Raw genomic sequence first — 20,935 nt, forward strand, 5'->3', positions numbered from 1 at the left:
GACTTTCCCTGTCACGTCCTTATTTTATGGAGAGATTTGAGCCTTCGATTTTGCTTTGAAGATGCCGGATATTCTTTGATCTTCACTTGATATATTTTCTTGTTTGATAGTCTTGACCTCCTTTGATTGAGACTGAGAGGGCACGACATATTTAGTTTCCTTTTTTATGGCTTCTTGTCCTTTGATTCAGCATCATCTTCTTTGGTTTAGACATCATCAACTCTTTTGATTCAGCATCATCTTCCTTTGGTTTAGACATCATCAACTTCTTTCCTTTTGACAGCTTTCTTTCCTTTTGTTGATACCTTGATTTCTGCAATCAATGTAAATAGGTTGTCATTATTGAAACTTAGATTTGGATTTAACAACTTGTACTTGTTAATCAATTTTAAAATTATTTTTGTAACTTTCACTTGCTTTTAAGAAAGTGTACACACTCTCTATGCCACGTCAGCACTTAGGGTGGTATTTATTACACTTTAAAATAGTTCAGGGGGATAATAAGACCCCGAAAAGAAAAGGTGTGTAGCTGGTAATATAGTCATAGATCGGGGAGGATTTTATGCATGATCCTTATATTATAACATAACATGAAAGTTGGTTCCGAAAAATATTATCTTTTATAGTGAAATGTTATTATATAGAGATGCTATTATAGAGAGGTCTGACTGTAGTATTAATTAGAAGCGTGTAAATTAAATTGGAAGTCTTAATCTATTAAAAATTCAATTTACAACCATTAAAAAGTTTTGAAGCTTTGAATTCAAAAATTATTTATTTGGATTGAGTGTTGTTGCAAATGATTGAGAATATCCTTTGGAATTTATATCTCTATTTTGAGAGAATTTGGTGAAGATTCAAGGTGGTTTTGGTTGGAATTTCAGATTGAAACTCGAAGAAAAAGACATAAATAAATTATATATTTTTGTATGTCGGGTGTACAAACAGCATACAAAATATATACAACTAACATAACTATATACAAGTTGTATATAAATTGTAGTTTTGATCGGATTTCTGTACAGAAAAAATTGTATTTATGTTGTAAATGAATTGTAAATAAATTGTAGATTTGACCGGATTCTATACAAAAAATTGTATTTAAATTGTAGATAATTTATAGTTTTTGTTGGATCTATATATATTTTGTAAAAAACTTTAGTTACTTTCCGTAAATAGAAAAACTTAGACAAAACCGGTAAATAAGTTTAAATCTTGTACATATATTAAAAGGTCTCATTACTCACTAAGGGGTTGTATGGTTTGAAAATAAGTTATGCTGGGATTAGTTATATTGGAATTAGTTGTGCTGAAATTAATTATCATAGTATTATTTTTTATTGATTGGTTAATATGTTGTATTAACTATGAGATTGTTAAGTTTACTACTTTATCGTGGGATAACTTATTCTGAGATTACTGCTCCACCTTCTGGCAGGTATACATTATCTCTGTACTATTTTTATTCTTGAGATAACTTATTCCAGGTTTAGTAACCAAAGAAGGGATAATGTGATACTAAAATTTTATCTCTAAGATTATTTTTACTAATCCATAGTACAAAACGACCCCTAAGTGAATTTGGTGATTAAAAAAATTGCTCTCCAACATAAGACTCATTGTGTTTGGTTTGAATTGTTTAGCAATGATCGACGGATGCGCTCACCTAATTCGATTAATTAACAGCTTTGTGCCAATTTGTGCCAAAGGCAGGTCAATGTTTATTTATGAAGATTAAAAGGCCGCCTTATTACTAAAGTTTAACCACTTGTAATTTCTAAATTCCTCTGTGGTCAACGATTGCATCTGTTATCTTCAGAAACAAGAGAATTTTTTATATGTAAAAAGACATTGTCGTATAAACCTTCCATTGTTTCTACACATTTTTAGTTTCCAAACTGACGCAACTGATATCTCTGTATAATTCACGATGATAATTAAGGTAATTAACATATGATTAAATCAAAGGAATTAAGTACTGATTCAAAGTGGTAGCATGGTTCATATATAAGGTTCTTAAAATTCATTTTTCCATTGGAATATGAAAGAAGGAAAAAAAATACAAAGACTAGTGATCCAATTTAAGATTAATTATTTGATTTTTAATTAATTATTCATGTCCTAAGAGGGGGGCATGGGGGAGAAGGGGCACGCTTACTGTTCTATTAACATTTAAAAGAACTGAATAATATTTCATATCTTAGTTCCATTTTGTACGTCTCGTTGGTAATATATTGTTGGGGTTTATTAATGCTGGGTTAAAAGAGGGTGAATGAGAAATGGAGGAAAATAAAATTTTTAAATGAAACTGTAAGTTCCCCCTTGATGAAAGAACATTGTCTCATATTGGAAGATGAAGAGGTTTTTTATGGGTATATAAGCAATTGCTCTTCTTCTAACTCTTAAAGAGTTGAGAAGAAGGCAAGCCTCGCGTTGTCGTCGTCATCGCTCGGTTCGGCTTCGGATTCGGATTCGGTCAAATGATTGATTGATTAATTTTTTGGACCAAATTTATTTGTTAATAGTAAAATCTCAGAATTTCAATACGAATTTTCTGAGTTCTTCTCCTTTCTTCTACATATTTTAACTTCAAAGAGAGCAACAGTAAGTGTGATTTGCTACCAAACTTTGTGTTCGCTTGAAACACTAGGGTTTGAAGTACCACTACACTAGTGTGTAATTCATTCTATCCTGGGAGGAAATAATCCATAACCTTGGGTACTAGGAGGGGATTAAATTCCTTAAGGAAACACTGTGAGTTCAGTGGGCTGGGATTAAAATTTTGTTTCTGTTTTTCATTTTTGTTTATATTAATTTATATTTTTCAGAATTATTTTACAAATACAGATTATTAACAAGCTTAAGGAATTTAATATATTTTCTGTATTTGTACTCACTGCTTCTGGAGAGTAAAACCTTTGTGGTTTTGTACTCTATTGGAGATTAAAATCTACGTGATTTTAACATTTGTGTCATTCTTTTACAGAAATGATTAATGATAATGTGAACCAAGATGTTCCAATGGTGACTGCCAATGCCTCAACGAGCCGAACAACACCGACAGCATTGGTACCGGTGGAGAAACCTGGAAAAATTTTCAGGATTGATTTCAAGCGCTGGCAGCAAAAGATGTTCTTCTATTTGACTACTCTAAGTCTCCAGAAGTTCACCAAGGAAGATGTTCCTGTGCTATCCGATGAAACTCCAGAAAATGAACGCTTTCTCGTGATTGAGGCGTGAAAGCATTCAGATTTTTTGTGCAAGAATTATATTTTAAGCGGGCTGGAGGATGTTTTGTATAACGTCTACAGTGGCGTGGAAACATCAAATTTGATACTGTGGACTGCGCTTGAAAAGAAATACAAAACCGAAGATGCCGGGTTGAAGAAGTTTGTTACTGCAAAGTTTTTGGACTACAAAATAGTAGATAGCAAGTCTATTATTACCCAAGTCCAGGAATTGCAAGTGATTATTCACGATCTCCTTGTTGAAGGCATAAATCAAATCAATATTGATGTTGAAAGTAGTAATCTTACTATTTTTACTAACATAAATTTCATTGAAGGTCTTGTCATCAATGAAGCATTCCAAGTAGCAGTGATGATTGAGAAGTTGCCTCCTTTGTGGAAGGACTTCAAAAACTACTTGAAATACAAATGCAAGGAGATGTCCCTTGAAGATCTCATTGTTCAGTTGAGAATCGAAGAGGACAACAAAGCTGCTGAAAAGAGAGGCCGTGGAAACTCAACAATAATGGGAGCAAATATTGTTGAAGAGAACAAAAAGAGGAAGAAGGCTTCTGGACACAAATCTACGAAGTGTCGTGCTCCGAAGAAAGACAAGAAGAAGGGTCAAGCAAACATGATTGAAAAGCATGATGATGTTGATGACTTGTGTGTCATGCTTTCCGAATGCAACTTGGTGGGCAATCTTAAAGAGTGGTCGATTGATTCTGGAAGCACTCGCCATGTTTGTGCTGTTAGAGAAACTTTTGCTACTTATGCTCTTGTTGGACCCGATGAGATGTTTTCTATGGGAAATGCTGCAAAGGCCAAGATTGAAGGATGTGGGAAGGTATTTCTCAAAATGACTTCCGGCAAAGTGGTAACTTTGAACAACGTCTTTCATGTTCCCGAGATTAGGAAGAATTTAGTCTCTGCTGGACTACTTGTTAAGAATGGTTTTAAATGTGTTTTTGTTTCCGATAAGGTTGTAATAAGTAAGAACGAAATGTTTGTAGGAAAAGGTTACCTCACCAAGGGTCTTTTCAAGCTGAATGTAATGGTTGTTGAAAATAATAATACTAAATTTCAGCTTCGTCTTACTTACTTGAGTCAAATGAATTATGACATATACGTTTGGGTCATGTCAATTATAAAACCTTGCGGAAAATGATTAATTTAGAAGTATTGCCTAAGTTTGAATGTGACAAATCAAAATGTCAAGTATGTGTGGAATCTAAGTATGTTAAACATCCTTATAAGTCAGTTGAAAGGAATTCAAATCCTTTAGACTTAATTCACACAGATATTTATGACATGAAGTCAATACCATCTCGCGGTGGAAAGAAGTATTTCATAACTTTTATTGACGATAGTACTCGATATTGCTATGTTTACTTACTTAATAGTAAAGATGAAGCAATAGATGCATTCAAGCTATACAAAAATGAAGTTGAAACACAACTTAACAAGAAAATCAAAATGATAAGAAGTGATAGGGGTGGTGAATATGAATCTCCTTTTGAACAAATATGTTTAGAATATGGAATTATTCATCAAATAATGGCCCCTTACACGCCCCAATCCAATGGGATTGCAGAAAGAAAGAATCGTTCATTAAAGGAGATGATGAACGCATTATTGAAATGTTCTGGTTTGCCACAGAACTTGTGGGGGGAAGCCGTTCTTACGGCTAGTTGAATACTAAATCGAGTGCCCTATAGCAAAACACAATCATTCCATATGAAAAATGGAAAGAAAGGAAGCCCAACTTGGATTATTTTAAAGTGTGGGGGTGTTTGGCAAAAGTGCAAGTTCCTAAACCTAAAAGGGTAAAAATATGACCGAAAACTATTGATTGTGTTTTCATAGGATATGCGACTAATAGTAAAGCATATCGATTTATGGTTGACAAATCAAAAAATCCCGACATTCATAATAATACGGTTATAAAATCAGATAATTCCGAGTTCTTTGAAAATATATATCTATATAAAAAGGAATGTGAGTCGATTGGTGAAGGATCTAAACGACCTCGGGAACAAACAAAAGAAAGTACACTTAATCAGAAGGATCCAAGACGTAGTAAACGTCAAAGAACGTTTATTTCATTTGGACTAGATTTTGTGACTTTCTTATTGGAAAATGAGCCTCAAACATTTAAAGAAGATATGTCTTCTTCGGAATCATTGTTTTGGAAAGAGGAAGTCAATAGTGAAATAGAATCCATACTGAACAACCATACATGGGAATTGGTTGATCTTCCTCCTGGAAATAAACCGTTGGGTTCTAAATGGATCTTTAAGAGGAAAATGAAAGATGATGGCACTATTGACAAATTTAAGGCAAGACTTGTAGTCAAAGGGTATAGACAATGAGAACGACTTGACTATTTCGATACATACTCTCCAGTTACAAGAATTACGTCCATACGAATGTTAGTAGCGTTAGCTGCAGTTTATGGTCTTGAAATTCGTCAAATGGATGTTAAGACAGCCTTCTTAAATGGAGGGTTGGAGGTAGAAATCTACATGGAACAACCTGAAGAGTTTGTGGTTCCAGGTAAAGAAAAGAAGGTATGTAGACTTGTTAAGTCCCTTTACGGACTAAAACAAGCACCCAAATAATGGCATGCAAAATTTGACCAAACAATGTTATCAGATGGTTTTAAAATAAATGAATGTGATAAATGTGTGTATATTAAAAATATTTCAAATCACATAGTCATTGCTTGCTTATATGTGGATGATATGCTGATAATGAGTAATGACATTGCCAACATAAATGTGACTAAGTGCATGCTAACTGGCAAGTTTGATATGAAAGACTTGGGAGTTGCTGATTTAATTCTAGGAATTAAGATCCATAAGACTTCTCAAGGTCTGGCATTGTCAGAATCTCATTATATTAAGACAGTACTTGAAAAATTCATGAACTTGGAGCTTTAAAGTTGCAAAGACTCCAATTGACGTGAATCTTGCATTAGCAAAGAATAAAGGCCAAAGCATATCACAATTGAATTATGCTCGTGTATTGGGATGCTTAATGTATATCATGAATTGTACACGACCAGATATAGCTTTTGCTATAAGTAAACTGAGTCGATATACGAGCAATCCAGGCCAATCTCATTGGATGGCAATGAAACGAGTTTTGGGATATTTAGAACATACCCAGAACTTTGACTTGCACTACAGTAAATTCCCTGCGGTGATTGAGGGATACTGTGATGCAAATTGGATCACCGATTCAACTGATTCTAAGTCCACAAGTGGATATGTATTCACTATTGGTGGAGGAGCGTTATCTTGGAAGTCGTCCAAACAAACTTATATTTCCCGCTCTACAATGGAGGCTGAGTTCATAGCCTTAGATAAAGCCGATGAAGAAGCTGAATGGCTTCGGAATTTCTTGGAAGATATTCCATTTTGGCCCAAATCGTTGGCACCAATATGCATACATTGCGATAGTCAAGCGTCAATTGGAAGGGCGGGGAGCATTATGTATAACGGTAAATCTCGTCATATACGACGAAGATATAAAACCATTAGGCAATTACTCTTTAGAGGAATTATCACGATTGATTATGTAAAGTCAAGTGATAATGTGTCGGATCCACTTACAAAAGGCCTAACTAGAGAGGTAGTTGAGAAATCATCAAGGGGAATGGGACTGTGGCCGAGAACAAGTCACAGTGGCGGTAACTCTACCTAGAAGACTGGAGATCCCAAGATCTAGGTTCAAGGAGATCAAACAAAGTCATTAATGACGGTTCAACATTGTCAACTAAACTTTTGGTCAATTCTCGTGATGAGACAATGTTCCGTACCAAGGATAAAACATTAAGGCTTTTTAATGATTTCTAAATTTGATACGGGGTATATCAAATAGTGTATCTACGGGATGATACGTTTAGGAATCACCTATGTAAGTGTGAAGTGTTAGCCTCTTCAAGGAGAATTTTGCAAGGCCAGTTCTCTATGCACTTATGAAACTAGGCGGTGCCCATGGCTGAAACGAACACAACAATGAGAACCAAAGACGGTCAAGGGTTGGTTGTGTGACTTGTGGTTATCTAGGTATACACCAAAGTTAGATGGTTCAAAGATATCAAATCTACCGATTGATCGAGTATATCCGATATAAGTTTACTACGAAAAGTTCAAAGGGAAACATACTTATCCAGATGCAATGCAAATCACACAGTTTTTCATACATATTTCTGTGATATAGTCATTCCTCATTCATGTGGAGGATTGTTGGGGGGTTTTAAGCATTAATGAGGCTTAAAAGAGGGTGAATGAAAAATGGAGGAAAATGAAAATTTTAAGAGAAATTTTAAGTTTCCCCACTTGATGAAGGAACATTGTCCCATATTGGAAGAGGAAGAGGTTTTTTATGGGTATATAAGCAATTGCTCTTCTTCTAGCTCTTAAAGAGTTGAGAAGAAGGCAAGCCTCGTCCTGTTGTCGTCGTCGCTCGCTCAGCTCGGCTTCGGATTCGGGTTTGGATTTGGTCAAATGATCGATCGATTGATTAATTTTTTGGACCAAATTTATTTGTTAATAGTAAAATATTAACAGAAATGTTATTAAATATTTGTTTTAATAACATAATATTAATATTAAAATAAATATTAATATTAAATCCTCCAATCCATTTTTTAATTGTGTAACTGAAAATTAAACCACCCTCTTCAATTTTCCCTCTTTATTTTCCCTCTTTATTGTTGAGTAAATAGCCATTTATGTTATGGCATTTATGTTGTGGCCGTTTTGCATAAATAGCCATTCTGAAGAGTTGTACCTTTTCAGATTTCAGCCCAACTTTGGCTATAAATACAAGACTATTCTGCTCAGAATTTTAATACGAATTTTCTAAGTTCTTCTCCTTTCTTCTGCATATTTTAACTTCAAAGAAAACAATAGTAAGTGTGATTTGTTACCGAATTTTATGTTCGCTGAAACACTGGGTTTGAAGTACCACTATACCAGTGTGTAATTTATTCTATCCTGGGAGGAAATAATCCATAACCTTGGGTACTAGGAGGAGATTAAATTCCTTAAGGAAACACTGTGAATTCAATGGGCTCGGGTTAAATTCTATTTCTGCTTATGTTAATTTATATTTTCCAAAATTATTTTACAAATACAGATTACTAACATATATGACATTCTAAAATGGCCTTTATTTTAAAGGGAATGAAAGAAAGATTGGGTGACCTAAATTTCAGATAACAACATGCGTGAAAAATTAATTCAAGAAAAAAACCTGATGTAAATATATGATTTAGGAAAAGATAACCTCCTATTTTGATAGCACGCTTAGTACGTATTGATTTTAATATTCCAATTATTATCACATGGAAAAGACGAGATAGAAATTCTCGAAGTTTTTTCTTCTTCTTTATTCTCTGGGATGTAATGGTTGATCATTTTTTATATATATGGGTCCAACTTCTTTGACAATGATCGTTCAAATAGAAAATTAGAGTGGACTAAGAATACTTTAGTGATGCATATCTTTCTATTTATATGTACGTATATATTGTGAGTATAGGTTCTTGTCTGTTTTGTTATTGGCTTATAGTATAGATTACTTAATTCATGTAATACTTCAAAACTAACAAGTGGTTCAACCTCAGTATAAATGTATAATAGCTGCGCGTGAGTCATGACAACTCCATGTTTGTGCAAAACATATATAATGGTAACTGGTAAACATTTACAATTGCACTCTCCTTATTAAATCCGGGTATTTGATTTAATTATATTACATATAATCGAATCTAAGGAAGTTAATTAGCTGGTACCGAAATAAAAGGCAGGATATTGAATACAAGGGTTGTCACGACGCAATTTTCACTATAGGCTGTGATGACGGCCAACATCGCCGTTAGGCAAGCCAACGGTAAACTATCTATATAATTATTCATTTTATTACTTGAAATCATGAGTTTTATTAAGTAAACCAATTTACTCATTGAAAATGATCGGTACATACATGGTTAGTAAGATATAAAAATAAAAGATTCAATATTATGCAAAACCAATCACAAGCGCATGAGTATCTATTAGGAAGTAGAATAACAATACAACATCTGTCACGAATACGAGATAGACAGGATAAGGTAAATAATTATGATGGAGACCCTATGTATTGTGACTCGTAGCATGGAATGCAGCTCACCAAAAAGTTCCTTCATCAATTGTGCCTACACACTCAAATGACCACCAAATGAACATGTCAAATCTTGCACATTAAGTGCAGAAGTGCAACATGAGTACGTAAATCAACGCGTACCCAATAAGTATCTAGCCTAACCCTGAAGAGGTAGTAACATGGGATCGACATTGACACTTACCAATGGTCCATTAAATCAAGCATAATAAAGTAGACAAGTATGAAATATTGTAAGTAAACAATGAGTACAAATATAAGCGAATAATACGGTCCACAACTGAACAATGAACACAAGGTCCTCGAGTATCGGATACCTCCTCAAATAGAATACATAATGGTCAATACCAAATCAATGGTCAAAAGCTCAAGTTAGAAAGCTCATGAGTACGCAGACTTCTTATAAAGTATTCTTATCAGAGATACTAGATAGAACTTGAGTAGAAGTTGCAACAGGCTTGCATCAGTAGCCTTACCAATTTCCAGAGGCCTCTTTAGTGTATGGGCAGCCTGGGCAGCCTGCAGAAGAATATATGAAAACTTGGTAAAGATGACATAGCAATCAAATTGAACTGTCAAACGGTGGATAGATATTAGGTTGAATTTGAAACTGGACACAAAAAGAACACTTTTGAGGCTGAATTTGGGACTCAAGACTACATCACCAACTAGTGTCACCTTCACCATATATCCATTAGATAATATGACTAGAAAAAGATAAACTAAGGTCTTAATGTTGGTTAAGATAGATTTGTTATAGGTCATCTAATTTGTGGCCTCGGAATCAAATATCCAAAAGTCAGCATTTGGCTTAAAATATTCATATGAACGATTGCAAGGGTCAAGAGAAGTGGAGCAGGTTGCAATACCTGCAAAGTTTACTGTGAAGGATTGCATATAGGTGTTCGTAACATGCAGCGGAAGACAATAACAATCCTAGGCAGATCTTTTCGTGTTTAAAATTTATTTACATGTCAATAGATCGGATCTAAGACGTACCTGGTGTAGAGAGTCTCGTTTCAAAATTTCTTCGATAGTGCGAAGACTCTATGCGTATCCACACCGAGACTGATCCTTGCTATCAACTCTTTGATCAACGAAACCCGCGAACAAATTGAACGAAAAACTTGTGCTGAAATTTTTCTCAAAAATCTCAACTCAAATTAGAAGAACAAGAAACACTTTTCTTGTAACTGTATTTTCTCTCTTGGCTTGTGTTGCACTCTCACTTTCACAAAATGGGGTTTTTTCTCAAGAATTAGTTTTTTTTTCCATCACCCTTTATATAGCATCACCTAAAACCTTTTCATATTGGTTGAGGTAATGATTCACTTAGGGTAAAAGTTTATTCCAAAAATAAACTTTGTAAACTTTTTTCCATAGAAGTTCAAATCTCATTTAAATAGGTTTATGACTGCCGAAGACTTGTTCACGTGATTATTCCAACTCAAAGTTCGAATCTGTTACTTGTAAACCTTTCATAATTAATAAAAGATTAATCTCATTCCAAATGGGATGAAATTGACGACAAGTTCCTTTTGTGAACTTTACACGTGATTTAATCCAATTCCAAATTGGAATTACTAACAAGCCTTTTATTAATATTATATTTTATATAACATCTTTTATATAAAATAAGTCTTAATTATATATATCATTATATATATTTTAACCAAGAGATATAATTTAATTTTCTATTCAAAATAGAAAACTTCAACTTGTTCACAATATTAATTATATCTTCTGTGCTAGCAAAAAAATATAATTAATATTTCATTTGGACTAACTAACTAAATTTATTTGACTAATTAAATTCTTTAATTTAATTAACAAATAATAAAGTAATCAATCCTTTAGCAAAGATCATAACACTCGTTAGTGTGTGACCCCATAGGTTCAATACTAAACCGGTAATAAATTGACCACATCAATATACTAATCAAGGGTGGCGTCTAGCAACACACCTTAACGACCGGATAGCATGAAGTATACAATTTACTCTCAAGAACCAGTAAAAGAATAATGTAGTAATTCCTTCTGTCCTTATAGCTCTGGATCACCCTAGGATATGGTTCAACTGTCAAATCCTAATAGGCGACCAACTATGTGTTCATGTCAAATATAATCGACCATTGAATGACCTGAGAAACTCTTTTCTTCTTTCATTCAATTGCCCTGGCCAAGGTCTTAATTTGGTCGTTTATAACTCATGACAACATGGAGCTTAAACTCATTACCAAGAGTTGACAGATTCCATCTTGATCTATCACTAATTCTACAAGTATTTAATCATACCCAATATCCTTTCAACTATCGCCCTAAGGCCATAGGTGTCTGGTATCAAAGCACAATAAATAACTTATCAATTACTATGACGATCTCAGGTCAAAGGAAACTGTTACATCACATTCTTCAAGAGAATATCATATTGACAGTTTATGGTAATTCTAACCATTAGGAATTATCCAACGAGTCGGTTCAATGATCATATCTCTATATGCATCATCTATCTATGTAATTTAGTTAATGAGATCAACTAATGTCCAAATTAATAATCCTACGATCAAGAACAAATTTAGATTAAATTGTAAGAGACTTTGCTCTCATTATCATGATCTCTATCACGATGACAAATCTCAATATTTAATCAAGGACCTTATCAAATGAATCAAACAATTAATAATAATGATAAAAGAATATCAAATGCCATATATATTTTATAAAAATATGTTCAAAACATCAAATATGATATTGGATTAAGGGCATATCTACTATATCCCTAACAATCTCCCACTTGCACTAGAGCCAATCGCTCTTGTACTTCATTCCCAATTTTCATTTGTGCTTGTCAAACTCCTTTGCGCCAAGAGCTTTAGTGAATGGGTCTGTAGCATTTTCCTTTCCATCAACCTTTTGAATCTCAACGTCTCCACGTTCAATGATCTCTCTTATCAAGTGATACCTTCACATAACGTGTTTGGATTTTTGGTGAGATCTTGGTTCTTTTGCTTGAGCAATGGCTCCAGTATTGTCACACAACAGTGGAACCGCACCTTCTATTGAAGGAACCACACCAAGTTCAGTTAAGAACTTTTTCATCCATACAGCTTCCTTAGCAGCTTCACTAGCTGCTATATATTCTGCTTCAGTCACTAAATCAGCTACTGTAGCTTGTTTGGAACTTTTCCAACTCACCGCACTACCATTTAAGGTGAATACATAACCAGAAATAGATTTGTTATCATCTCTATCTGAAGAGAAACTTGCATCAGTATAACCTTCAAGTTTCAACTCAGAATCTCCATAGATGAGGAATTGGTCTTTAGTCCTTCTTAAGTACTTAAGAATGGTCTTTACCACTTTCCAATGTTCCTCACTAGGATTTGCCTAATAGCGGCTAGTCACTCCAAGTGCATAAGCCACATCAAGACGTGTACATGTCATGGTATACATGATAGCTCCCACTGCACTAGCCTATGGGATCCTACTAATGTGTTTTCTCTCTTCAGGTGTTTCAGGACAATCCTCCCTACTGAGAGTAATTCCACTGCCTATCGGTAGATAGCCTCTTTTGGAATTATCCATATTATACCTCTTTAAGATGGTATCAATGTACAAAGACTGGGAAAGTCCAAGCAGCTTCCTAGATCTATCTTTATAGATCTTTATTCCTAATATATAAGTTGTTTCTCCCAAGTCTTTCATGGAGAACTGTTCAGATAGCCAAATCTTGGTACTTTGCAATGCCGGTATGTCATTCCCTATGAGAAATATATCATCAACATACAACACTAAGAATATAATTGTGCTCCCACTTACCTTTTTGTACACACAAGGTTCTTCTTCGCATCTAACAAAATTGAACTTTTCAATTGTCTTGTTAAAGCGAATATTCCAACTTCGAGAAGCTTGCTTTAGTCCATAAATGGATCTTTGTAGCTTGCAAATTTTATTATGATTAGACGAAGATGTGAAACCTTTAGGTTGTGTCATGTACACATCCTCTTCTAGCTCACCATTAAGGAAAGTTGTTTTCACATCCATTTGCCATATTTCATAATCATAGTATGCTGCTATAGCAAGCAAAATTCGAATAGATTTGAGCATTGCTACGGGAGAGAAAGTCTCGTCATAGTCAACTCCTTCTTTCTGACGATATCCCTTGGCAACAAGACGGGCTTTGTAGGTCTCCACCTTTCTGTCTGCTCCAATCTTTTTCTTAAAAACCCATTTACAACCTATAGGTTTTATATCCTTTGAAGGTTCAACTAAAGTCCATACTTTATTTTCCTTCATGGATTCCATTTCGGATTCCATGGCCTTTTGCCACTTCTCATAATCGGAACTTTGTATAGCCTCTTCATAGGTCTTAGGGTCATCATCATTATGATCAACCTCATTTGATACATCATCTTGTACCAATAAATTTAATCTAGTTGGTACATGACGTTCTCGTGTAGACCTTCTAAGAGGTACTTGTACAACCTCTTCACCTTGTGTTGGATTTGGTTGTTGTTCAATTTGGTTTAGAACTGGTTCATTAACCTGTTCTTGAACTTCAACCGTTGAAGATGGCAACTTCCTTGGCAACTTCAAAACATCCAATAAAGGTTCTTCAACTTGGGTCTCATGATCTTTATATTGTGTTGATTCATTAGTTTCTTGAACTTCATCAAGTTCTATTTCTCCATTATAATTTCCTTCTAAAAGAAATTCCCTTTCCAAAAAGGTTGCTCCTCTGGCCACAAACACTTTATGGTCAGAAGGGTGATAGAAATAATATCCCATTGTTTCCTTGGGATACCCAATGAACCTACACTTATCTGATCTTGAGTCAAGTTTATCATACTGTAGTCTCTTAACATAAGCTGGACAACCCCAAACTTTAATATGTTTAAGGTTAGGCTTACATCCTTTCCATATCTCATATGGTGTTGTAGAGACTGACTTAGTGGGAACTTTATTAAGTAAGTATGTTGCTGCTTCCAAAGCATATCCCCATAAATTTATTGGAAGATCAGTGAACCCCATCATAGATCTCACCATATCTAATAAGGTTCGATTTCTCCTTTCAGACACACCATTGTGTTGTGGTGTTCCTGGAGGTGTCCACTATGAGAGAATTCCATTCTCTCTGAGATATCTGGTAAAATTTTCACTAAGATATTCTCCACCTCTATCAAACCTTATTACTTTGATACTTTTACCAGTCTGCTTCTTAACTTCACTACGGAACCTTTTGAACATTTCAAAAGATTCAGACTTGTGTTTCATAAGATACACAAATCCATATCTTGACATATCATCAGTGAAGGTGATGAAGTAAGAATATCCACCTCTAGCTTGAATTTTCATGGGCCCACAAACATCTGTATGAATTAGTTCCAATAATTCAGAAGCTCTTTCTCCACTTCTAGTAAATGGAGATTTGGTCATTTTTCCTTTGAGACAAGGTTCACAAGTTGGATATGATTCAAAATCATATTTGTCAAGGTACCCTTCCTTGTACAACTTGTTAATTCTTTTCTCTCCAATATGACCAAGCCTACAATGCCAAAGGTATGAATGATTTACTTGATCATCTCTTTTCCTCTTAAGACTTGAAACATGCATAATCGAATTAGCATTCACATTAGGTAAGACATAAACGTCATGTTGGAGATAGCCATTCACATATGAATTATCACTATAATAAATAGAGCAAATACCATTGCCTCTATTAATGCGAAAACCACGTTTGTCTAACATAGAAGCTGAAATTATGTTCGAAACAAATTTAGGAACGTAATAACAATCATCCAACATAAGTACTTTGCCCGTATGCATTATTAAAGAAATTGATCCTACAGCTACGACCGCAACTTTTGCACCATTTCCAACTTGTAGATTAATTTCTCCTTTCTTCAACTTTCTACTTATTTGGAACCCCTGCAACATATTGCAGATGTTATAACCACTGCTAGTATCTAATACCCACAATGAAGAATTAGTAGTAGTTAAAGAAACCTTGAAAATATTTTTCATTAATGTCTTACCTTGTTTCTTATCCTTTAAAGTTGCAAGATACTCCTGGCAGTTTCTCTTCCAATGTCCTATTTTCTTACAATGGAAACATACAATATCAGATTGGTCAGCTTTGCTTTCTTTGCCTTTGGGTTTGGTCACACCACCCTTGGGCGCAGTAGGCTTTTTCTTGGGTTTACTTTTACCCTTACTCTTCTTCTTAGAAGAGTTTCCAACCAACATGACAGTTCCTTTCTTCTTCTCAGATGTAAGTTGATTCTCATAATCAATCAGCATGTTAAGCATCTCGTGAAGATCACAATCCATTTTATTCATATTGAAATTAATAACAAATTGTGAGAAGGATTCTGATAGTGACTACAAGATCAAATCTTGAGAAAGCTCTTTACCTAGTTTGCACCCCAACTTCTCAAGTTCTTCAATGAGATCAATAATATGATTGACATAGGGTCCAACTGGAGAGTTTCCAGTCTATTTGGATCCAAATAAAGCCTTAGATAACTGGTATCTAGTTGTCCTGCTTTGTGTACCAAACATCTTCTTAAGATGTTCAATGATTGCAGTTGGATCCATATCCTGATGTTTCCTCTGTAGTTCAGAATTCATAGAAGCGAGAATGATGCATTTGGTAGTAAGACATTCTTCCAAGTATTTCTGATAAATCTTGGTAGCATCATCATCATCCTCATCTGGGACTTCCTTGGCAGGCTTATCGATCACATCAATAAGCTTTTCATGCATGAGAACAATTCTCAAATTTCTGTACCAATCATCAAAGTTTGGTCCTACCAACTTGTTGGTCTCAAGTATTTCACGCAGTGATATAGCAGACATATTGAGAAATCTAAAATATAGAAAGGAAAAGGCAATAATATAAGAACATATTTGCATATATCATAAAGACATGGGCTTTTATCTAAATGATATTTCCACTAATTAGTTTAAACTATTTACCCTCATTATAGTTTACGAAATCTTTATTTTTGTTAGTGGAGTAAAGGAATCCTTTAACAATATGTATGAGCCCCTTGGAAGTCAAGTCGTTTCTCACATATATTTTAAAGGTAGGTACTCTTACCAATTGTATCCCTATACAACTTTCTTAAATAGCTCTATGTCAAATAGTCCCCTGGTAGTCAGATCGATCCTATTGGCATAATTGAGTTCAACCATCACGATAGCAAATAACTTATTAAATTTTATACTCCCCCGGGTAGTCCAGGTGTCTAGTGTAAAATTGAATAATTCTTTCAATCCATACATCTAATGCAAATAAATAATTTTAATATATTCTCGAACTATAAGTCTCCTGGTAGTCAGGCCGCTCCTTATAAACAAGAAATAAGTAAAATTATTTACCTTGATGGATAGTTCTTATAATAAAATATCTTATATTTTATTATTTAAGAACTCAAATTTTAGGAAGAGGGAATTGTTACTAAAATAATTTTTAATAACATGAAGATCAAATCTTTTATAGCATGTGAATTTAGTTCAAGTTATCTACATGCTTAGTCCTAAATTGATTTACATCACATGTAATAAATAATTCAAATTATGTAATGAACAAGCACGTGACATAAAAATAAAATTCAACATTCTTCTAACATGTTTAATCTATATATCACATATATCACAAAAAAGTAATTCATGCCAGAATATCATTATTAATTAACATCTCATGAACTAATAACAATTAAAAATAACAATAGAATCATGTAACCGATTATAGATTCCTATTGTATCTAATACAAAATTTTAAATTCAAGTTATGAACTATCTCAATAGTTCAAACGAATTAACTATTGCACAAGACACATATATTATGGTTTGAACTCTTCAAATATAATATAAAAATATTTCGTAAATAAATTTTAGACACAATAAACCACTGCTCTGATACCACTGAAGGATTTCGTATAGGTGTCCGTAACATGCAGCGGAAGACAATAACAATCCTAGGCAGATCTTTTCGTGTTTAAAATTTATTTACATGTCAATAGATCGGATCTAAGACGTACCTGGTGTAGAGAGTCTCGTTTCAAAATTTCTTCGATAGTGCAAAGACTCTATGCGTATCCACACCGAGACTGATCCTTGCTATCAATTCTTTGATCAACGAAACCCGCGAACAAATTGAACGAAAAACTTGTGCTGAAATTTTTCTCAAAAATCTCAACTCAAATTAGAAGAACAAGAAACACTTTTTTTGTAATTGTATTTTTTCTCTTGGCTTTGTATTACACTCTCACTTTTACAAAGTGTTTTTCTTCTCATTTTACTTTTTTTTCCATCACCCTTTATATAGCATCACCTAAAACCTTTTCCTATTGGTTGAGGTAATGATTTACTTAGGGTAAAAGTTTATTCCAAAAATAAACTTTGTAAACTTTTTTCCATAGAAGTTCGAATCTCATTCAAATAGGTTTATGACTGCCGAAGACTTGTTCACGTGATTATTCCAACTCAAAGTTGGAATCTGTTACTTGTAAAGCATAATTAATAAAAGATTAATCCCATTCCAAATGGGATGAAATTGACGACAAGTTCTTTTTGTGAACTTTACACGTGATTTAATCCAATTCCAAATTGGAATTACTAACAAGCCTTTTATTAATATTATATTTTATATAACATCTTTTATATAAAATAAGTCTTAATTATATATATCATTATATATATTTTAACCAAGAGATATAATTTAATTTTCTATTCCAAATAGAAAACTTCAACTTGTTCACAATATTAATTATATCTTCTGTGCTAGCAAAAAAATATAATTAATATTTCATTTGGACTAACTAACTAAATTTATTTGACTAATTAAATTCTTTAATTTAATTAACAAATAATAAAGTAATCAATCCTTTAGCAAAGATCATAACACTCGTTAGTGTGCGACCCCATAGGTTCAATACTAAACCGGTAATAAATTGACCACATCAATATACTAATCAAGGGTGGCGTCTAGCAACACTCCTTAACGACCGGATAGCATGAAGTATACAATTTACTCTCAAGAACCAGTAGAAGAATAATATAGTAATTCCTTCTGTCCTTATAGCTCTGGATCACCCTAGGATATGGTTCAACTGTCAAATCCTAATAGGCGACCAACTATGTGTTCATGTCAAATATAATCGACCATTGAATGACCTGAGAAACTCTTTTCTTCTTTCATTCAATTGCCCTGACCAAGGTCTTAATTTGGTCGTTTATAATTCATGACAACATGGAGCTTAAACTCATTACCAAGAGTTGACAGATTCCATCTTGATCCATCACTAATTCTACAAGTATTTAATCATACCCAATATCCTTTCAACTATCGCCCTAAGGCCATAGGTGTCTGATATCAAAGCACAATAAATAACTTATCAATTACTATGACGATCTCAGGTCAAAGGAAACTGTTACATCACATTCTTCAAGAGAATATCATATTGACAGTTTATGGTAATTCTAACCATTATGAATTATCCAACGAGTCGGTTCAATGAACATATCTCTATATGCATCATCTATCTATGTAATTTAGTTAATGAGATCAACTAATCTTTATCCCATAAAGACGATCACATAAATATTGATCTAACCGGATCACTAATGTCCAAGTTAATAATCCTACGATCAAGAACAAATTTAGATTAAATTGTAAGAGACTTTGCTCTCATTATCATGATCTCTATCACGATGACAAATCTCAAATTTTAATCAAGGACCATATCAAATTAATCAAACAATTAATAATAATGATAAAAGAATATCAAATGCCATATATATTTTATAAAAATATGTTCAAACATCAAATATGATATTGGATCTAGGGCATATCTACTATATCCCTAACATACTGCTCCTGCCCTCATGCCAGAGTTGTCTTCTGCATTTCCAGCTTGAAAATTTTCTAAGATACTGATGAGCTGGTTGTATTGTTCTTTGGTCAGATTTTGCATCATTCGTCCCTCTTCTTGAGTCTGTGGCTTTCCCCCCATCTTCTACACCAACATGTTTATCACCATAATCTCCAAATACATTGTCAGCCACTCCTCTTTCTTTATTGAACTTGGAGTCTTGTGGATAACCGTGAAGTTTATAGCACCTGTCCTGGTGTGCCCTGGTCTCTTGCAGTAATCACAGACTGGTCGAGGTCTGTTTGTGGAGTAGGTGCCCCTGAAACCATTGTTCCCAGTGCTACTCGACTGATTGCAGTTTGTGTAGGAATCCCCTCCAGGCCCATTTCCTTGTTTGCCATAGCTAGTTCTAAAATTATTATTTCTTGGCTTGTTCACACTCAAAGCAGTGGAATCAATCATTAACTGATTATTTGGTTTCATCTCCCTTTTCTTCTCCTCATGAATGAGAATAGACAAAGCTTGTGCCAAGGAAGGAACGTGGTTCATCATTAGGATGCTTCCCCTCACAACATATATACCTTGTTCAAACCCATTAGAAACTGAATTAACCTTGTGTCATGTTCAGCTTTCTGTATATTTGCCTTGGCACCACATGTACGCTGGCACTTGCACTGAGCATGTGCATTCAAGATGTTTAGTTTTTCCCGTAACTTCTTCATCTTAGTATAGTACCCTGTAATATCGGGTGTTCCTTGACTCAAATCACTGATTTCTTTCTGTAATAGATATAGTTTTACCCCATTAGTTTAATCATATATGTCCTCCAACTCCTGCTAAAGCTCCTTAGCATCATTGACATATTGTTAACTATCTACCTGGTCCTTTGAAAGGGAATTCAAAATCCACGAGGTCACTGTATTATCACAGCGTTCCCATTGATCAAAAGTAGGATCCTTTGAGTCTCGTCTCCATGATCTGTGCCCTGATCCATCAAAAGGTACCGGTGCAAGCATGAAACCTGCATTTTAGAATGGATGCATGCAAAGCGGATTGGTTGAATCGAATAGCGGATAAGAAGAATATGATGTGCTTTCTTCAATTGCCATGATCCTAGTCGATATGTGCGCGAAGAGAACTCTTAATCACCTGATTTGTGTACCAAACCTAAATTTGGGGCTGACCTCGAACCTCAAAACGAAACAATATCAAACCTTGAGTTTTCTGGACTAAAAATGAAATTGAGCTAAGGATTAGAACCTCCGCTATGATACCATGACAAATTCACAAGTGAGAGAAGTGAAATTGAGCTCAGATGAGATCCAATGGTGGACAAGCAAAAAACCTAGCTAGAAGAGAGGAAATGAGAGAAGAAGCTTCGAGAGAGCAGTAACACATAATAGGAAAATTGAAATGAATATTCCAACTGTACAAAGTGTCCAATTCTCTTACTTATACACATGACAGCTAGCAACAGCTGTGTCCACTTAACTAATAATTTCCACTATCAATAACAAGCTACATTAACAAACTAACAGCTTAACAACTAGTAAAGACAAATACAGGTGTGTATAACCAATCTCAATACAGTTACTATACACAAACACACTGCATAGTATGAATTAGGATGAATATGACCAAAAATTTGGGCTAATT

At 34.2% G+C, this 20,935-nt stretch overlaps 2 protein-coding genes across 2 annotated transcripts; both read right to left on the minus strand.

Moving 5' to 3' along the window:
• Positions 1–15,312: 15,312 nt before the first annotated feature.
• LOC142180837 (uncharacterized) lies at positions 15,313–15,731 on the minus strand. The gene is made up of 2 exons (XM_075252930.1): positions 15,437–15,731; positions 15,313–15,329 (listed from the first exon to the last, which is right to left on the minus strand). Exons 1-2 carry the CDS (start codon positions 15,729–15,731, stop codon positions 15,313–15,315), a joined length of 312 nt encoding a protein of 103 aa, XP_075109031.1.
• Positions 15,732–19,423: 3,692 nt separating this feature from the next.
• LOC107819379 (uncharacterized) lies at positions 19,424–20,295 on the minus strand. The gene is made up of 3 exons (XM_075252931.1): positions 20,158–20,295; positions 19,861–20,058; positions 19,424–19,771 (listed from the first exon to the last, which is right to left on the minus strand). Exons 1-3 carry the CDS (start codon positions 20,293–20,295, stop codon positions 19,424–19,426), a joined length of 684 nt encoding a protein of 227 aa, XP_075109032.1.
• Between the last annotated feature and the right edge of the window lie 640 nt (positions 20,296–20,935).

The sequence above is a fragment of the Nicotiana tabacum genome, chromosome 5 (genome assembly GCF_000715075.1).
Source record: "Nicotiana tabacum cultivar K326 chromosome 5, ASM71507v2, whole genome shotgun sequence".
NCBI classification, from domain to species: Eukaryota; Viridiplantae; Streptophyta; class Magnoliopsida; order Solanales; family Solanaceae; genus Nicotiana; species Nicotiana tabacum.